This window comes from Dipodomys spectabilis, unplaced genomic scaffold (assembly GCF_019054845.1).
Source record: "Dipodomys spectabilis isolate Male_0828 unplaced genomic scaffold, ASM1905484v1 ptg000091l, whole genome shotgun sequence".
Lineage (NCBI taxonomy): Eukaryota > Metazoa > Chordata > Mammalia > Rodentia > Heteromyidae > Dipodomys > Dipodomys spectabilis.
Window position 1 is genome coordinate 752,811 of NW_024870768.1, and position 19,719 is coordinate 772,529.

Here is a 19,719-nt window from a genome sequence, read left to right on the forward strand (position 1 = left end):
CCAGCTTGGGCAGAAAACTCCATGAGACTCATCTCCAAACCACCAAAAAGCTGGAAGTGGAGCTGTGGATTAAGTAATAGAACATTAACCATGATCAAAAAAATTCAGGGACAGTGTCCAGGCCCTAAGTTTAAGCCCCAAGACCGGCACACACAAAAAAGAGGCCTGTGAGCTTTTCTGCGTGGGCTAACCTGTAACTATGATCTTCCCTTTCTCAGCCTCCCAAATAGCTAAAATTACAGACCATGGGCCATCAGCACCCAGATATATTCCCTTCAGTTCTGAAGGATATTTTTGCCGAATTTAAAATTCTGAGTTGGGTTTTTCTTCCCTTTCAACACTAAAGGTTTCATTTCACTATCTTTTTGCTTATGTAGTTTCTAACAAGATATTTAGTATAATTCTTCTCTTTTTTTCTCTATAGATGTGGTGTTCTCTGCCTATTCTCTCCTTCCTGACTGCCTAAAGGATTTTATTTTGTCCTGATTATCTGATATTTGAATTTTGTATGTCTGGGCATGGTTCTTGACAATAATACTGTGCTTAGTGTTCTCTTAGTCTCTTAGATCTATGGGTTGACAGCAGTACTAATTTTGGAAATTTTTTGCTATTAAGCCTTGAAATATTTATTCTGCCCCACTCTTCCTTCCATCACCCATAGATTTTGGCGTATAGTTCATGGATGTTTTGTACTATCTTCTTTAAACACACACACACACACACACACACACACACAGAATTTTCTCTTGTTTTTTTTTTCTTCTTGAATTTTTATTTAGTGCACTTTCAATCCCCAAGCTGAAAATATCTATCTGAGCTTCTGTGACTACCTTTTCCAATAGAGCTTTGAACTATTAGTCATAGGTGATTTAAATTTTCTGTCTAACAATTCCCATGCCTATGTCATAACTATGTCTGGTCCTGATCATTGGTTTGTCTCTTCAGAATTTGTTTTTGGTCTGGCCTTCATTCTTCCGTTTGTACTGTTCCCTGAAGACAATCTGTTTCTTGAATCTCTGTTAGATGTATTTCACTAATATTTGTAATGATGCTTCTAAGCCTGCAGAACAGAAGACTAGGACATTCTGTGTTATTCTGATAAGTCTCAATCAGTCAGGCTTTCCCTGAGTGTTGGAGGTGGAACCCTCATAAGTGTTCCTGCCCTTAGAGTTGGAGGCATGGCTCAGATGGTACAGCGTTAGCCAAGGAGCTAAAGTGTCAGATACTGAGTTCGAGTCTTGATCTTGGGAAAAAAAGAAAAAAACAAAATAACAAGTGTTCCTGTCCTTAACTGTAATGGCAAGCATGCCCATGTCTGTGCCCTTCTTAGATTGGAACTTCGTTCCCATTTTTCTTCCCAGAGGTAGTAATTTTCGACCCATGCTCGCAGCTTTTGTTGTCCTTCCTTGTACAGATTGAGCATTTGTTCCCCTCAAAAGAGAGAAAGTAGATTGGTCAGGACTGAATTTCAATGGTGGTGGTCATTCCACTGGCAGCTGCAGCAAGTTTCCACAATGTTGTCATTCTATAATTTTTTTAATATTTTTTATTGTAAAGATACTGTACAGATGGGTTACAGTTACATGAGTAAGGTAGTGAGTACATTACCTATTGGGCATTGTTACCCTCTCCTTTATCCCTTCTCTCCCCACCTCCTCAACTCCTCCCTCCCCCCCCAAGTTGTAAAGTTCATTTTCAGCATAGTGTCTTGTACATCTTATTGTTACATGGGTCAACCTATATCCTTGTTTCAGCATTTTGTTATTTCCCTTCCCCTCCCCAAATTAGGAAAATGTGTATACCAGATGCAGGACACCAGAATAAAATACAGTGACAACAGGGGATATACCATGGGGGAACAACATACAAAAGAAACAAAAAAATCACATGGTATATTAAAAACAACAGCGACAAAGAAAAAAACCTCTTGTGTCTTAGGGTTCATTTCACTTAGCATCAGGTTATATGGTCATATGTACATAGCTTTTGACCCTTTCTGCTTGTCTGGCAAGATTATCCTAGACGTATACTAGTTATTGTAAATAAGAGAAACCATGGGACCTATGTTTCTTTGGGTATGCCTTACTAAACTTAATATAATTTTTTCCAAGACTTTCCTTTCCTAATAAATGGGGCGATGTCATTCTACTCTACAGTTTTTGTTACTGTTCCCTGAATACCATAGGAAATACAGAGAAAGAGTTTTCCCAAGGAAAATATAGAGAACATGGTCTGACCAGAATCCTAGCAGTGGATATTGTTCTGTCTCCTTTCCCTGGAGGATATCCTTCCTGGGATTTTTCCTCAACTATCACTGTCAGCATCTGGTAGAATTCTGGAGGAAAATTGCAACAAGATCACGGCCCTGAGGATTTCACATTCTCAATGCCATGCATCTAGCCTTTACCAATTCATTAATAATTTTTAGGCTGACTGCAATGGCTTATGTCTATAATCTCAGCTATATGGGAGGTAGCAATCTGGAGAATCCCAATTGGAGATCAGGACAAGCAAAAAAATATAGCCAAGATCTCATCTGAAGAAACAAGCCAGGCATGGTATACACCTATAATCTCATCTATGTAAGAAATAGGTAAGAGGATCAAGATCTGAGGGTAGACAAGGCAAAGACACAAGACTATCTAAAAATATCTAAAGGAAAAAGGGCTGGTGAAATGGTTCAAGTAGAGTACTTGCCTGGCAATTGTGATGCCATGAGTTCAATCTTTGTACTACAAAAAATAATCCTTTTAAGCTAACTCTTCTTAATGAGTGTGTATGTTTTTCAGCACTCTCTGTATCAAGTAAACAGTTGTGTGGTTCCTCTCACAGATGCCTTTTTCATTAGGTTTTAGGTTACCTACTTTCACTGCAACCTCAATTTTCTGACAAGTCCAAGTAAAGTCAATGTACAGATTTTTCAGATTGTCCCCTTGTTAATGAGAGGAAGAAATGTTCTTTCCAATTACTATCTCTGCGCTGATGCTAAAAGATTATATAAATCTGAGGAAAAAGCTTTTGAGGCTCTGTTCTTATCTTCCAGCAACAGTACCCCAGTTTACCAATTCCCCCACGATGGTGATCATGGTGGGTTTACCAGCTCGAGGCAAGACGTACATCTCCACAAAGCTCACGCGATACCTAAACTGGATAGGAACACCAACTAAAGGTATACCTCTATCATTCTTTGTTCTACAGCCCCAATACATGAAACTAGCTGAAAACCGAGTAAGAGGTCAAAGACCTCGGTCTCAAAATCTTCATCATGATTATTAACAAGGTTGAAATTACTCCTGACACTCTTACTACTTCTACTATAACCACTGCCACCACATTCCAGGACATGTGTGTCCAATCACATGCTGGGAGGCAGTCACAGGAAAATGAGTTTTAACACTAAATGTCTGCTGAGCGCTAATGGCTCACACCTGTAATCCTGTAATTGGGATCTCAGGATTTGCAGTTCAAAACCAGCCCAAACAGGAAAGTCTATGAGACTCTTATCTCTAACCAACAAAAGCTATAAGTGGAAGTGTGGCTCAAATGGTAGAGTGCCGGCCTTGAGTGAAAAAGTGAAGCAAGAACATTAGACTCTGGGTTGAAGTCCCAGTATCTGCACAGAGAGAAAGGTGGTGGGAGGAAGGACAAGTCAGACTTCTTTGAAGAAATCTGACCTCAAAATAATCCTCTGGGTAATAGGATAATTGTTTTAAATAATAAGATGATTGTTTTTATAATCATTGCTTTTACTTCCACACTATTGCTATTTTTTAGTATTATCATTTCTTTGCCATTTCATAGTTGAAATGAAGGCCACAGAGGTGAAGTGCCTTATGTAAGGACTCATGTGTGTAAGTGACAGAATCAGAATCTGCTTGTTCCCAAGCCTGACATTCACTGTGCAAGGTCTAATTCCTAGCTCTACTGATGGATGGAGAAAGGGATCCGTTGTAGCTTTGTCCTCTGCTTTCCTCAGTTCTCCTCACACTTCTCAACATTCTGTCTACCCCTTCACTCTATACATCTCTCTCTCAGTATTCTTTCCCTCCCTGTCTCTCTCTTTTCCCCATCCTCCCTCCCACTGGTCTCCCTCTAACTCTCTTTATATACATTTCTCTTTTCCCCTCTCCTTCTCTCTGTGCTGGGGATTGAACTCAGGGTTTCCTGGATGATAAGTGTGAACTCTGTAGCTGAGTTACACTGGAGCCCCTAAATCTCTTCTTTTACCCAATTGTTCCTTGCCTTTCACCTACTTTGTCTTTACCTAGTTCACCAGTGAAAGGTTTTCCCAATGATTTCCCACATGCTAAAAACCCACGGTAGGTAGTAACTATGAAAAATGGATGATACTCTTACTTTGTCATTGATGAATTGTCAACTTGATTGTATATCACCTAGAAATCATCACACACAGCAATGAGAAGGCTCACAGAGGGAATACTAACTAGAGGGTAGCGTCAAGCTTGGGCTGGGTCCTATGGGAGGAGGGGGGCATTTGCAGAATGAAAGGGGAGAAGGATCTATGTCTATGGAAGGCTGCAAGCTCTAAGGAGCCTCTGCTTAGTGGGGGAATGTGATTCAGTCATTGATGGGTTGCTTCCCTGATCTTCCTTTCTCCTGTCCTTCTGTACTCAGTACTCACAGAGGCCTACAGAGTCAGACTCTGAAGTACAATGTGGACATGCCTACAGCCTCCAAGAGTCCCCTTGACTGCAGGTTTAATCCCAAGATTCTCACCCTGTCCTTCAAGGCTCTCTACAACTGACCCCTTCCAGGCTCTCAAGCCACTGCCACAGTGGTGGACCCACCATCCCCAAAACATGCTTTGCCTTTGTTCAAGCTGTTCTTCTTCTTGGAGTGTTCTTGTTTCCCACCATCACCCTCATACCCATGTACTCTAAAAGACTGGTCCAAATTTCTTCTCTAAGAAGCCATTTCTGATCACCTCAAATGAAGTTTGTCCTTCCTCCTTACTGTTTTGCATGCCTCCATTTTGTATCTGTCAGAGCACTTAACAAACTGTGTGGTTCTTCACCATCCTTCCTGCTTCATTGTGGGCTTCTTGTTGGCCCCATTACAAAGATCTGGTTATTTCTCTGTGACTCAGAACTCATATGCCACTTCACAGAATAGAGATCAAAAAGTATTTGTTGGATGAATGAATGAAATATTACCTCTCATCCTCTTCCTCCTGCTGCTTATCTTCTTTCTCCTTTCCTTCTCATTTCACTCGTTTTTCACCATTGCAAGTACGAAACTATTACTTAGAGATTCAAATTTAGATTCTCTCTCATGATTCAGAAAAGTGAAATGGCAGGAGGCCTAATCTGTGTCTTGTTATCAGCTCATTTACTGTTTGAATTTTGGGGATTGATTTTATTCCCTGGATCTCAGTTTCTTCATCTTTCTAGTGGAGTAGGACATTTAGAGGGCTAAGTTTATAATAAAATGGAATTGTTTGAAGTCAGATAGACCTAGGTTTGAATCCCCAATCCCCAGTTATTTACTGTTTATTTCCTATCTCCGAACTTTGCTTTCTTCACTTTGTGCAGAGGCAAAGGTGACTCCTCCCTTCAGGGGCTATGTGAAGAAATAAGGGGCTGGCAGTCATAATTTGAAGTTTTCTAAATAAGCACATTTTATAGCTATAAATTACCCTTCTTCTATTCTGATAGCCCTCCCAGTGAGGATATCTTCTGGGTTCTTCCAAACATTTTCACTAGGGCTCCCTGCTTTCAGTGTTTAATTTAGGCCAATATCGACGAGAGGCAGTGAGCTACAAGAACTACGAATTCTTTCTCCCAGACAACATGGAGGCCCTACTTATCAGGAAGTAAGTACATAACATTTTTAGGGATCTGTTCTGTCCCCTGGCTGAGGGAGGCCCTTCTTCAGATGTAGGGGGAGTGAGGCAGAGTAATCTGGGCTGGGGAGGAGACCCTGTAAATTCTCAAAGGATAATTACAAGAGCCTTTCTATAATCCTACTAGAAGCCTGTTCTGATCATAACCATCAAGAACCTTTGATAGGCTCCTGATTATGATGGGAATGGATAGAAATGTCTTAGCCTAGCATTTGAGAGTCTTAATAGCTTGGTCTACTCTTGACTCTCCAGTCTCATCACCTCAACCTCTATGACTCAAAGTACTTCCATGACAGAGCCTGAGTCTCCTTTATCATAGAAACCAGTAGTGAGCAGTGACTAAGGGGATTTTTTCCTAGAAGCATGTGTATACTACCACTGTTAAGACTATGGTTACAATATTACACATACCAGGAATGTCTTTAACTTCACACTATATGTGTAGGTCCCTACCTGAGTTGACAAACAAGTTCAGCTTGAGCTCCATTAGCTCAAGAGTTGGAGCCCTTAAAATTAGGGATACTGTCATCACTCAGCTTTTTCTGGACATGTCACAGCCAATGTTACTGTGTGACCCCCTCTGTGTTTGACATAGTGCCTAGTATAGAGGGCACTCTGGATATGTATTCAACAGATAAATCATTTAATGTAAGATGTATGAGAGATACTACAGAATATAATGTGAAAAGAGAGAGAGGAACACATCTTGGGAGGAGGGTTGTGTGCTTCTCTGTCTTTTTCAGGCAATGTGCCCTAGCAGCCCTGAAGGATGTTCATAAATATCTCAGCTATGAGGAAGGTCACGTTGCGGTAAAGAAATTTTCTTTCTTTCCCCCTTGGATGGCTTTCATAATAGAAAATGCTGACATTGTTTTTGTTTTTAGCACTTACTTATATGTCACACATTATTCTAAGTACTTTACTTACATTGAAATTTTCACATTCTCATGAGATATGTATTGTTATTACTCTCCATGTTAAAGACCAGAAGAAATGGCTCAAAAATTCAGCAGGACTATACTGGAATTTAAGACTGCACTACAAACAATTTTGAGTTCTAGAGATTGTCTAAACACCCAGGCAATTTAATCTCATAGATTCTTAGGATCAAATTTGTAAGTAATAAACAGGAGAGATGTTCACATACAAATGATCCCAACTAAAGTTTTAAGAATAGAATTGGAAAGTGGATCTGTGACTCAAAGTTGTAGAGCACTAGCCTTGAGCAAAATAGCCCAGGGATAACACCCAGGCCCTGAGTTCAAGCTCCATTATGGTCAAAAAAGAAAGAAAGAAAAGTAGATGTGTACCTTTATGCCAGACTTGGGTGGGTACAGGTAGCTCACACTTATACTCTTGGCTCACACCTATACTCTTAGCTACTCAGGAAAATGAGATCTGAGGATTGCAGTTAGAAGTTAGCATGGGCAGGAAAGTCCATGAGACTATAAAGCTCCAATAAACTACTTAGAAAAAGCTGGAAATGGCATTGTGGCTCAATTGGTAGAGTGGTAGCTTTGAGCAAAAGAAGCTCAGGGACAGGCCTAGACCCAGAGTTCAAACCCAGGACTGGCAAAAAAAAAAGAAGGAAGGAAGGAAGGAAGGAAAGAAGGAAGGAAGGAAGGAAGGAAGGAAAGAAGGAAGGAAGGAAGGAAGGAAAGAAGGAAGGAAGGAAGGAAGGAGGGAAGGAAAGAAAGGAAGGAAGGAAGAAAAAATAATATAATTGTTTCCTGTTTTTGAGGTTTCTAAGGTGATAAAGAAGGAAGAGGGGTTGGGAAGGTGGCTCAGTGGTAGGGTGCTTGCCTTGCATGCATGAGGCCCTGGGTTCAATTGCTCAGCACCACATAAGCAGAAAAAGCCAGAATTGGCACTGTGGCTCAAATGGTAGAGCGCTAGCCTTGAGCTGAAGCTTAGGGACAGTGCCCAGTCCCAGAATTCAGGTCCCACAACGGACAGAAAAAAAACATAAAAGAAGGAAGAGACCTCACCTAGAAGGATCAGTTTTAAGAAAATCTGTCAGAAACTTCTAGACCTCAATTATTTCACCTGTAAAATAACCCTAATAAAATTCTACAACTTTTTGTGCCTGTCCTGAGGCTTGAACTCAGGGCCTGGGTGCTGTCCCTGATCATTTGTGCTCAAGGATAGCACTCTACCTACTTGAGCCACATTCCATTTCCACCTTTTTGGTAGTTAATTGGAGATAAGAGTCTCATGGACTTATCTGCCTGGGCTCGATTTGAAGAGTGGTCTTTTTGTTCTTGTTTATGTGGTACTGAGGAATTGAACCCAGGGTTTCATGCATGCTAGGCAAGCACTCTACCACTAAGCCACATTCCCAGCCCCAGTTGTAAGGGCTTAAACTGTGGGCCCGGGTGCTGACTCTAGGCCTGCGTGCTGTACCTGAACTTGTCAGCCCAAGGCCAGCGCTCTACTCCTTGAGCCACAGCGCCACTTCCTGGATTTAAAGAGTCATCCTCAGATCTCAGCTTCTTGTCACCATGATTACAGGCATGAGCCACCAGCATCCAGCTCCCACAATGTTCTTCTTACTACATTCACAGAGTCTAGTATATTTCTGAGTAGCCAACAAAGGCTCACAGTGCTTTGGAAATTGACATGAGCCAATTCTAAGTTTTTTTCTTTCCTTCAAAACACTCTTCAAATTCTGTGCCCTTCTGGAAGCCTACCCTTAGCAGAAGGACAGAACACAGTGGTGTTCTGTCAACATTAGATTCAGAGTAAGTAATCTCTTACCTGTATCTAGGTTTTTGATGCCACCAACACTACCAGAGAACGACGGTCACTAATTCTGCAGTTTGCTAAAGAACATGGTTATAAGGTATAGTATCGCTCCCGCTCTTGCTTACAGCCTACTTCCTCAGCCCAAACCTCAAAGAAATACAAACTGAGGCTAGGTGCCAGTGGCTCATACCAGTAATCCTAGGTACTGAGGAGGCTGAAATCTTAGTTTGAGGCAGGCAGAAAACTCCAAGACTCTTATCTGCAATTAACCTGCAAAAAGCCAGATGTAGATGTGTGACTCAAATGGTAGAGCACCATCTTTGACCAAAAAGCCCCAAATAAGCAAGAGAGCAAGGCCCTGTGTTACAGCCCTATTACTGGCAAAAAATTACAAACTACGATAGCCAGAAGAGCCAAATTGTACTCTATATTTTGACATCTTAATTTGATTGCTTAGTACTCCACAATATAGTCAGAAGCAACAAAGCAGCAGGGAAGGAGAAGTGCCACATTGGGCAGTTGAAGATGATTGTTGACACCTGGAACTGGGGTAGGAGCGTGGTAATGAGGAAGAGGCAGAAAAAAAAAAACGCTGTGAAAAACATATGTAAGAACCAGAACCTAATAGAAACACAAAACAATCTAAGGCCATTCAACTTTAATCCAGACAAGCTTGTAAAACTTGCAAGCACCATTGTATGAAACATGATGTTGTCAAAGATGCCCCTGGAGATGTCTTAGAGCCTTTGCAAAGGCGGAAGTTATGTGTAAATCCTACCAAATATAATTTCCTGCTGGAAATCTCCCTTCTGTTTCTCTTTTAGGTCTTCTTCATTGAGTCCATTTGTAATGATCCTGACATCATTGCAGAAAACATCAAGGTAAAAATACCAATTACCTTTCCTCCTTACTCTGCCTTAGGTTTGCATCATGTCTAAAAAGATCTCTAGTACATGAAAGGAAATATTTCTACCTGAACATCTCCCACTTGGTAAAGGAAGTATCCTCTGATCATGTTGGCCCATAATGATTTTACAATAGCCCTTAGTATGCACCAAGCACCAAGCTTGACTCTCTTTTTTGTGGATGGCAGTCCTGGGGTTTGAACTCAGGCCCTGAGACACAGTCCTTGAGCCTTTTGCTCATGATTAGTGCTCTAACCACTTGACCTACAACTCCACTTCTGGCTTTGGGGCAGTTAATTGAAGATGAGTCTCATGGAATTTCCTGCCTGGGCTGGCCTTGAACTGAGACCCTCACATCTCAGTTTCCTGAGTAGCTAGGATTACAGGGTGAGCCACTTATACTCGGTTCTCTCTCTCTTTTTTTTAACCCGGTTCTCTTTTATCCACAACAAACAAACCCACATAATAGGGATAATTTTCATGTTAGAGAGAGGAAACTGAGGTTCTAAGAAGTAAGGTGGATTGTCATAGACTGATGCTTCAGCATAAAAGGAGAACTATATTTCAAGAATGGCTGTCTTTCTCAAAAGCCCATGTTTTTTTATCCTGTCCCATGTTTTATCTCTACCATTACTACTCTAATCATGTTATCTAGTACTAGATCATTTACCAACTTTTGTTGTTAACCTGTTTCATCCAAGTACTGAGCTCAAGAACAGAAGAGACCTGAAAGGTCATCAGATAATTGGAAGCTCAGATTTTTCTCTAGATTTTCTTTTTCACACCCACAGTGACAAAAGGTATGTTCAACACTGCCAGAGTCTCTTGTCTCCCACTCTCTCCCTTGATTCTGTGTCTCTCTTCCGTTTCCCAGCAAGTGAAACTTGGCAGCCCTGATTACCTAGACTGTGACCAAGAAAATGTTTTAGAAGATTTTCTAAAAAGAATTGAGTGCTATGAAGTCAACTACCAACCCCTGGATGATGAACTGGACAGGTAAGAGCCTGGATTATTAACCTAAGTTTAATATCCTTTAGAACCTGGGTACATATCCTCCCTCTGTGGCCTCGGCTTCTTTGTCTGTCGCATCAGGACAGAGATTTAATGAGGTGCCTTCATGAGATTCCTGGCTCTAATTTTCCATGATGTATGAGGTATTCATGAGATTGACTGAGATAGCTAGAAGTTCAAGACAGATGTGAGTTTACATGTGAAGTGCTTCCAGAACGGCAATATCTTTCAAAATGGATTGTAATGAGAAGAGGCCCTGGTCATCCACATCCTTTGAGACCCTAGAGTGAAGTGTCAAAAGGCCTTAAATGGTCAATTCCATCCTCGGAAGTTTAAATAGAATTCTTTTAGCTTTACCCAACTAAATTACTGAGAAAATGGCACTGTTACTGCTCTACTCCTTAATTAGAGCACATGAAACCGAGATCAGGTCAGAGGCTTGCCACATGATGAATCATCAGCAGAGTATATACTGAAACCGATATCTCCAACCCTCCAGCCTGGTTATTCCTCTTGTATCCCTATATCATAAAAAACTATTATATGTGGCTTAGATACTCAATGCAAGGAGCATGGCCTTTATTTCTAATTTTACATATTGCTCACTGTACAAACTCCCTGGTCAAGAGTACATTTGATTCTCTCAGATGTGCTGGAGTGGGGTTGTGTATGCTGAATAGGATTATCTATTTTCTGGAGTGGCATTTTGTGTTATGCTCAGAGCACCATATAGGCAAATAGCAAATGGTAGAGCTTGGGAGGAGGTGTGTGAAGTGAAAGAATGGCATCAGGAAAACCCTGAGATCTGAGACTACAATCCAGGAAGAGTGATATTTGTTTTAACAAGCAATTTAGGCCTGAATAAGACAGATCTAGAAGGGCAACTTGATTTAATTTTCCACTAGTAGTTATTTACAGGCAATGTATCAAGGGCAACCTTAGCTGTGGCTAGGAACCTAAAGAGGGATGAGCTTTCTTTGCTCTGATAAAATGTCGAGGTGGTCAGAGAAGACAGTGGGACCACAGTTGATTAACAGTTGTAAGAACTCAGTAAGCAAAGTAGACTGAAGGAACACAGAGCAGGAAACCTGACCCAGCATGGAGAAAGAAGACCTGGAAGAGTTAGATTCTTGAGTGCTTAGGGTATTAACAAGTTACCCTTCAAAACCTAAGGAAACTATCCTGAAAGCTTTTAATATTTAGTATTCAAAATAGTGAAAAATGAAAAAGGCAAAACTAGATTCGATAAAATCTCCTTATGTTATTAATATAGCTTATAAAATTGTTTTAGCTGAGCACCAGTGACTTATATTTGATATCATACTACTCAGGAGGCTGAGATCTGAGAGTTGTGGTTCAAAGCCAGGCTGGGTAGGAAAGTCCATGAGACTTTGATCTCCAGTTGACTACCAAACAGACATAGTGGAACAAAACATCTCAGAGACAGTGCCCAGGTCCTAGTTCAAGCCTTAGGACTGGGGATTGGTATGAGCTATTACAATACTTGTGGTGCTGAATGAATCTAAGTGATTTTTACATGACCTTGGACCCAAAGACTTCTTTTTTTTTTTTTTGGGTCCAGTCGTGGGGCCTGAACTCTGGGCCTGGGCGCTGTCCCTCAGCTCTTCAGCTCGAGGCTAGCACTCTACCACTTGAGCCACAGCGCCACTTCCGGCTTTTTTCTTTTTGCTTATGTGGTGCTGAGGAATTGAACCCAGGGCCTCGAGCATGCAAGGCAAGCGCTCTACCACTGAGCCACCTTCCCAGCCCCCAAAAACTTCTTCAAGAGAGTTCATGTGCTAACACTTGGAAGCTGTATTCACAAGAATGAAACTGGAAATCAGGCAAGGGATGTCATTTCAAATAAAGTGAGTAGTGTTTATAATGGCCTAGTTAAGTCTGAGTAAGAGACAAAGAGTATAGAAAATTTTAAGTACAACAGCAAAATCATGAAGACAGGAATGAGACAAAGAAAGTATATAGGTATGGCATGGAACTGCAAGATGAAGTCAGACCAGGCAGTGTGTGAAAGCAGCTCAATTGTTAGACTAAAATGAGGAATTTAGAAGTTCTTCTAGAGCCATGCAGGACTGGTCTGAGGAGCAGACAGTATCTAGTGAACAAGGTCACATTAGATGATAATTCTTCTAGGCTCCTGAGAAAGTGTTTCTAGTCAAACTGCTTTTGTGTTCTCACACAGAAAAGATCATCTCTTTTCTCTCTGTGTGCGAACATACAGGCACAACCTGATAGCTGCCTGTACAGTACAAAGTACAGCTTATCACAGCTGAAGGGGAGAGAGAAACTCAGGGGAAAGGAGGAGTCCTGATTAGGATTGAAAAAAGCTAGGGAATGGACAAGTAAGGAGATAATCGGTGTAAGTGTTAGGACATTCCCAGGGATCTCTGAGTACAATAAGAATATAGAATACAAAGGAAAAAAAATCCCAGCTACTTGTGTTGTGGTAAGTAAAAGTCAAAAGAGTGCAGTTACAGCTGAGGATTCAGGAGATGAGTTGGGACTAGCAAGCAGTAAGCTACTTGGGGTGGTCAGGAATTAGGTCTCTACAATAACTACTCAGGATAGGACAAAACAAAGCATCTTGCTCGGTGAGAGCTGAACTGCAGAGAGTGCTTGAAAGCAGGGTATACGGTTGGGATTTTCTCTTGGGATCAACCTTCCCCACCATCAGCCCCTGAGCTGCCCTTGCTCCTGCTTCGGTCTGGCCCAGCCACCTGTCCTACATCAAGATCTTTGATGTGGGCACACGCTACATGGTGAATCGAGTTCAGGACCACGTTCAGAGTCGCACAGTCTACTACCTCATGAACATCCACGTCACCCCACGCTCCATCTACCTGTGCCGGCATGGTGAGAGTGAACTCAACCTCAGAGGCCGCATCGGAGGTGACTCTGGACTCTCAGCTCGGGGCAAGCAGGTAGGGAAGGCCTCGTGCCAGACAATTGCGGGCTGGCTGAGCTGGCCTTGGTCAGGGGGCCACTGCCTGGGTCCTGAGGTAGGGATGGGGAGACCTAGTGATAGGTCACAGCAGGTAACAGTGACTCTTCTTCCACATGGTCAGCTATTGTATATTGGTTTATTACCTCATGCATTTATTATGAATATTATTATTATTATTATTATTATTTTGTCAGTCATGGGGCTTGAACTTAGTTCCTGAGAACTATCCTTGAGCTCTTTTGCTCAAGGCTAACACTCTACCACTTTGAGCCACACCACCACTTCTTGTTTTCTGGTAGTTAATTGGAGATGAGAGTTTCACAGACTTCCTTGCCTGGCTGGCTTTGAACCACAATCCTCAAATGTCAGCCTCCTGGGAAGCTAGGATTACAGCCCCAGAGCCCAGCTATTATGAGAATATTAAAAATCATTTCTTGGTGCTGGGAGTGTGGCTTAGCAGTAGAGTGTTTGCCTATCATGCACAAAACCTGGGTTTGATTCCTAAGTACCACATAAACAGAAAAATCCAGAAGTCGTGCTGTGGCTCAAGTGAGCAAAAGAAGCTCTGGGACAGGACCTTAGGCCCTGAGTTCAAGTCCCAGGACTGGTGAAAAAAATCATCTCTTCTAGATATTTTGAAATGTACAACACCTTCTTTTCAACTATTATCATTCTGTTGTGCAGTAGAATGCTAGAATTTATTAATGCATTTCTCTCTCCTCCTACAATAGCTTTTAACTGAGTCCTTTGATCAACCACTTCCTGTATCCCCTTCCAAACACTATGTCTTTTTTTTATTTAGTTATATCTTTATTATCTTTAAACAGTTGTACAAAGAGGTTACCATTCAACATGAAAATAATATGGTGTGTGGGGGTGGGGGGAGCACTTCTTGGGCTTGAACTCAAGGCCTGAATGCTATCCCTGAGCTTTTGAGCTCAAGGCTAGTGTTATAACACATGAGCCATAGCCCCACTTCTGACTTTTGCTTTTGATGTTGAGTTCGTTGAACTCTGGGCCTGGGCACTGTCCCTGAGCTTTTTAGCTCATGGTGAGTACTCTACTACTTGAGCCACATTGCCACTCCCAGGTTTCTGGTGGTTACTTGGAGATGAGTCTCACAGACTTTCCTACCTGGGCTGGCTTTGAACTGTGATCCACAGATCTCAGCCTCCTGAGTAAATAGGATCACAGGTGTGAGCCACTCACCCAGCCTTATTTCTGGCTTTTTGGTGCTTAATTGGAAATAAGAGTCTCATAGGCTTTCCTTCCCAGGCTTGCTTGAAACTGCAATCCTCAGATCTCAGCCTCCTGAGTAGCTGGGATTACAGGTATGAGCCGTCAGCACCCAGCAAGATTTATGTTTTTGTAAGCATGGAACATTTAAGCTCTCTTCTCTGGCTTGTTCATCACCATTCCACCAATCATGGTGGACTTGAGCTTGTTCTCATGGCTTCCCTACCTTTCTCATGAATTTTTCCTCTCTCCTCTTCTCTGCAATTCTACACTCTAGTATGCCTATGCCCTTGCCAACTTCATTCAGTCTCAGAACATCAGTTCCCTGAAGGTATGGACCAGCCACATGAAGAGGACCATCCAGACAGCAGAGGCCCTCGGTGTTCCATATGAGCAATGGAAGGCCCTGAATGAGATTGATGCGGTGAGATGGAAGGAGTGAATTTCCTGGCAGGTGGGGGGAGGAGACTGTACTTTGTGCTTATTGTCTAGTTGTCTCTGCTCTATCCCATATGGAGAAACTAATTAGTTCAATAAACAGTTCTTTTTTCTGCTACCAAGGATCGAACCCAGGGCTTCACACATACTAGGTAAAGTACTGTAGCATCAATAAACATTTCTCAACAACCATCCATGTGCATGAAAAACACTTCTGCGTATTGGGACTAGACATTTTCTCATCCCAAAGGCAGCAAGTAAGAAGGATATTACATCTAAGTGTAACAAAGTATTCTGAGACGAGAAGGAACAGTGGAGGATGAAAGAAGATAAGGGGTTCTGACTAAATCTGGGAGGGTGATTTATATATTTTAAGTTTTAGCAAGGATTTGTTTTAGCATAACAGGGTTACAGTGGGGAGAAATGAAGAGAAGGAAACTTATTTTTGCTTCCCATGCAAATGAGAGTTAAAGATTCAAAATGGTAGTTTTTGCCTGTAGCTTTTGTACTTGCTGAGCTGGGCAAATTCACATGATGTTGTCAGTCTAATGACTCCTAATCTGGAAGAGTGATTGTAAAAAGTTTTCTGAAAAAAGCTCAAGGTAAGACACAGAACAAAATGGGCTTGGAATGGAATAATAAATTTAGTTCAGGGAAAGAGAAAACAGGTCATGTGAAGGCCCAGTGTTGAAAAGAGAATGTGATCTGGTCAAGAAGCCAAAAGAATAGTGGAGAGGCAGGGACAATAATAGGGACATATGGGGGAAGGGGAGATGAGGCTAGAAAAAGAGCCTAGGTCACAGGACCTTACAGTCCATGTTGCTAGATATAGATGCTCTTTTGACAGCATTGGGAAGCTGATGACATTGCCTAAGTCAAGGAGAAGTAGTCTGAATGTAACTACATTGTTTTGTGTGTGTGTGCCTGTCCTAGGGCTTAAACTCAGGGTCTGTGTGCTGTCCTTGAGCTTTATTGCTCAATACTAGAGATCTATCACTTGTGCCACAGCTCTACTTTCAGCTTTTTGGTGGTTTATTGGAGATAAGAATCACAGATTTTCCTGCATGGGCTTCAAACCACAATCCTCAGATCATAACCTCCTGAGTGGCTAGGATTATAAGCATGAGTCACCAATGCCTGGCTATAACCACATTTTTTGTGAACATCCTGGGGCTTGAACTCAGGGCATGGGTACTGTCCCTGAGCTTTCTTTGTTTAAGGATGGTGCTCTATCACTTGAGCTATAGCCACCCTTCTGGCATTTTTGGTGCTTAACAGGAGGTGAGTCTCAGGAACTTTCTTACTCAGGCTGGCTTTGAACCATGATCCTCAGATCTCAGCCTCCTGAAAACTAGTGCTAGACAAGCACTCTACCACTAAGCAACATTCCCAGCCCAGGAATGGATTTGAGAGAGAGATAGGAGGTAGAAACTTGAGAATTGGCTATAGTTGATAGATAAGGAAGAAGAAGAAATAAGTTATTGGTTTCTTTTCTTGTTCTTTTTTTGTTGGTTGTGGGGCTTGAACTCTGGGCTTGGACGCTATCCCTCAGCTCTTCAGCAAAAGGTGAGCAGTCTACTTACTGCTTGAGACACAATGCCACTTCTGGTTTCCTAGTGGTTTATTGGAGATAAGAGTCTCACGGACTTTCCAGCCCGGGCTGGCTTTGAACCATGATCCTCAGATCTCAGCTTCCTGAGTAGTTAGGATTACAGGCATGAGCCACCAGCGCCCGGCTGTTTATTTTCTTTTACTAACAATAATATTAAATGTTTAATTCCAGAGATATTGGGTTTTTTCATGTGCTTGTACATATTCTACTAGTACATTTTACATATAGTATGCTTAATAGTCTGAACACTTTTATAAGGTAGTTGTAATTCTCTTCATTTTGTAAATGACAAAGATAAATCTAGAGAGGGTTACACAATTTGCCTAAGTCAAAATAAGGAGCCCATGACCATTCTCCAGGCCAAAGGATTACAACATGCCTCAGAATAAAAGGTAGATTTCAATCAGAAGGGCCTGTGTGCCCAGTAGGCACACTTTTTTCCATATACAGTGTCAGTTCAAGAGGTTTGACATGGCTGGGCTGTTTTTAGGATATGGAAGGGTCCAGTTTCTCACCCCTGCAGGGTGCCAGTGACTCATTACTGTAATCCTAGCTACCCAGGAGGCTGAGATCTGAGGATCATGGTTCAAAGCCAGCCAGAGCAGGATAGTTTGTATATTTTGGAAGATTCTAAAATCCAATTAAACACCAAAAATGCTGGAAGTGGAGCTGTGACTCCACTAGCCTTGATTGAAAAAAAACTAAGGGACCCTCCCAGGCCCTAAGTTCAAGCTACATTACAGGCACCAAAAAAGGGAAAAAATAGGCTTCTGCCCCCTTACACACTTACAAAGAGACTATAGAAACCTAATATCACTTCCCACCACCTCCAGCATTCACTTACCTGTGGGGGATTTCTCAATATATGGAAGCTGTCATATGCCTGAGTAACTCTTTCTCTTAGTCCCTAATACCTTTGTTAGATGAAGAATATGTCTCCTCAAAGCCTATTCTGAAGCCTTTAATCATTTACTAGTTTCCACCCTCTTCTATGTTTGTGGCTAACTGTCAGTTTTCCAGAGATCCCAAAGTAGGAGGCAGAACAGGAAGAACAGAGAAGACTCTTCAATGGGAAAGCATCATTGTATTATATACACATATGTACTTGCATAGAATCCTAGATACTGTCTTTAAGTATGCTTACATATGCACACATACATTCCACAAACAGGGACCATCTTTTACCACTCATACCTGCACTACACATGTGCCCAGAGAGACATATACATGTAGAAATAAATATGGACATATTTGTTATAAACATAGTCTTACATATATTCCCACATGGACACAGAGGAGCATATCATGACATGAACATAGCACATTCATATCCTCCAGCACATTACTGCAAATTCACAGAGACTTCAGATGCAGGTACACACATGCACATATAAGTGAAACATGAGTGACAAACACGTTCATAGATATACGTTCCACACAGAAACCTGTGTGGAGACAAATACTACAGCAACACCCACACAAGCACATTTTCAGATGTTCAGACACCCTGTATACACACACACACACACACTCAAACACTCATTCACACAAACATGGCATATGTAGGAACAAATACACACCAACATTAGTTATGAAGTGCTTAATTATACCTTGTGTATGCATCACAAATATGCTGCATATATGCTATCAAACAATCACAAATCCTTCTGCTTGCATATTTATAAAAACACACATTTGTATGTATTATATACATCTATGGACATACTGAGACAATATAGGAAAATGCCATACACTCAGCTCAACACATTCATTCATACTCACACTCACACAGCCACACACCCTCTGCACACATACATAATCACAAACAACAGGGATCACTTCAGAGCTTTGTTCATAGACATACAGATTTTCTACTATTCCATATCATTGGTTTTAGAACTATGCTAACAGCTGTGTGGATTTCACCAGGTGAATACTTTTGTCTCCAAATGCTTTTTCTTAGGGTGTCTGTGAAGAGATGACCTATGAAGAAATCCAGGAACACTATCCTGAAGAATTTGCACTACGGGACCAAGATAAATATCGCTACCGCTATCCCAAGGGAGAGGTAAAAATGTTTGAGGAGTGGCCTAAATACTAGATCTCTTTCACAATATCTTCATTCCTAAACAGCCTTAGAGACAAGGTAAAGATATTTTTTAATGGCTGCCATCTCCAAAGTACATGATTATCTGGTCTTTGGCTTTCTCAGGTTCTTAGTTGTAGGCAACATAGGTAGGGTAAGGTCAATGGGAAAAAAGACAAATGAAGAGGAGAAGGAGAGAATGCAGTCAAGACTCCAATGTATAGCCTACAAAATTAAGAAGAATGGGGGAAGAGATGTGTAGGAAACGGATGGGTAAGAATCTTGAAAGGGGTGACATATATCAAGATATTGTATTCATAAACTGCTTTGTTGAATGGCAACTCCTTTGTACAACTACTAAAAATAATAATAATAATAATAAGGAGGAGGAGGAGGAGGAGGAAGAAGAAGAAGAAGAAGAGGAAGAGGAGGAGGAGGCTACATATTGATTGGTACACATGATAACATATATCTGAAATCCTGGTGCTTAGGATACTAAGGCCAAAAACATCTCAAGTTCAAGATCGTTGTAGGCTACATAGCAAGACTTAATCTCAGAAAAGCCAAACATACAACTGTGCATGTTTATGCTCTCTCTTACTTGTGGGAGAAGCCATTTTATCCTATACATTGTCCTGGGTACACACCATCATTAAAGACACTTGAAATAATTCATCATAGTCTAATTATGTGATAGCTTGTTGCCAAGTTGCTTAAAGCTCCAGCCTATCTGGGCAGTTGGCATCACCCTCAGGGGACAATAGGTACTACTTCAGTCAACCTTTTTGCTACTGCAGGAAACAGATCATCATTTACCCATCCCCATATGAGATGAGTGGTTATTGCTTTCAATCCAGCCTC

General features: G+C 41.5%; 1 protein-coding gene across 4 annotated transcripts in view; it reads left to right on the plus strand.

Annotated features, from left to right (window-relative positions):
* Pfkfb1 (6-phosphofructo-2-kinase/fructose-2,6-biphosphatase 1) overlaps window positions 1-19,719 on the plus strand; it is a 55,368-nt gene that overhangs the window by 22,570 nt on the left and 13,079 nt on the right. For 3 of the 4 annotated variants that reach the window (XM_042684836.1, XM_042684837.1, XM_042684835.1), the window contains exons 2-10: window positions 3,044-3,169; window positions 5,740-5,833; window positions 6,607-6,673; window positions 8,631-8,705; window positions 9,433-9,489; window positions 10,388-10,509; window positions 13,256-13,463; window positions 15,000-15,146; window positions 18,736-18,840. In XM_042684836.1, the coding sequence (XP_042540770.1) occupies window positions 3,044-3,169; window positions 5,740-5,833; window positions 6,607-6,673; window positions 8,631-8,705; window positions 9,433-9,489; window positions 10,388-10,509; window positions 13,256-13,463; window positions 15,000-15,146; window positions 18,736-18,840 (1,001 nt within the window). Of the gene's footprint in view, window positions 1-3,043; window positions 3,170-5,739; window positions 5,834-6,606; window positions 6,674-8,630; window positions 8,706-9,432; window positions 9,490-10,387; window positions 10,510-13,216; window positions 13,464-14,999; window positions 15,147-18,735; window positions 18,841-19,719 lie in introns of those variants that run through there. The other variant, XM_042684839.1, reaches the window with a different exon arrangement.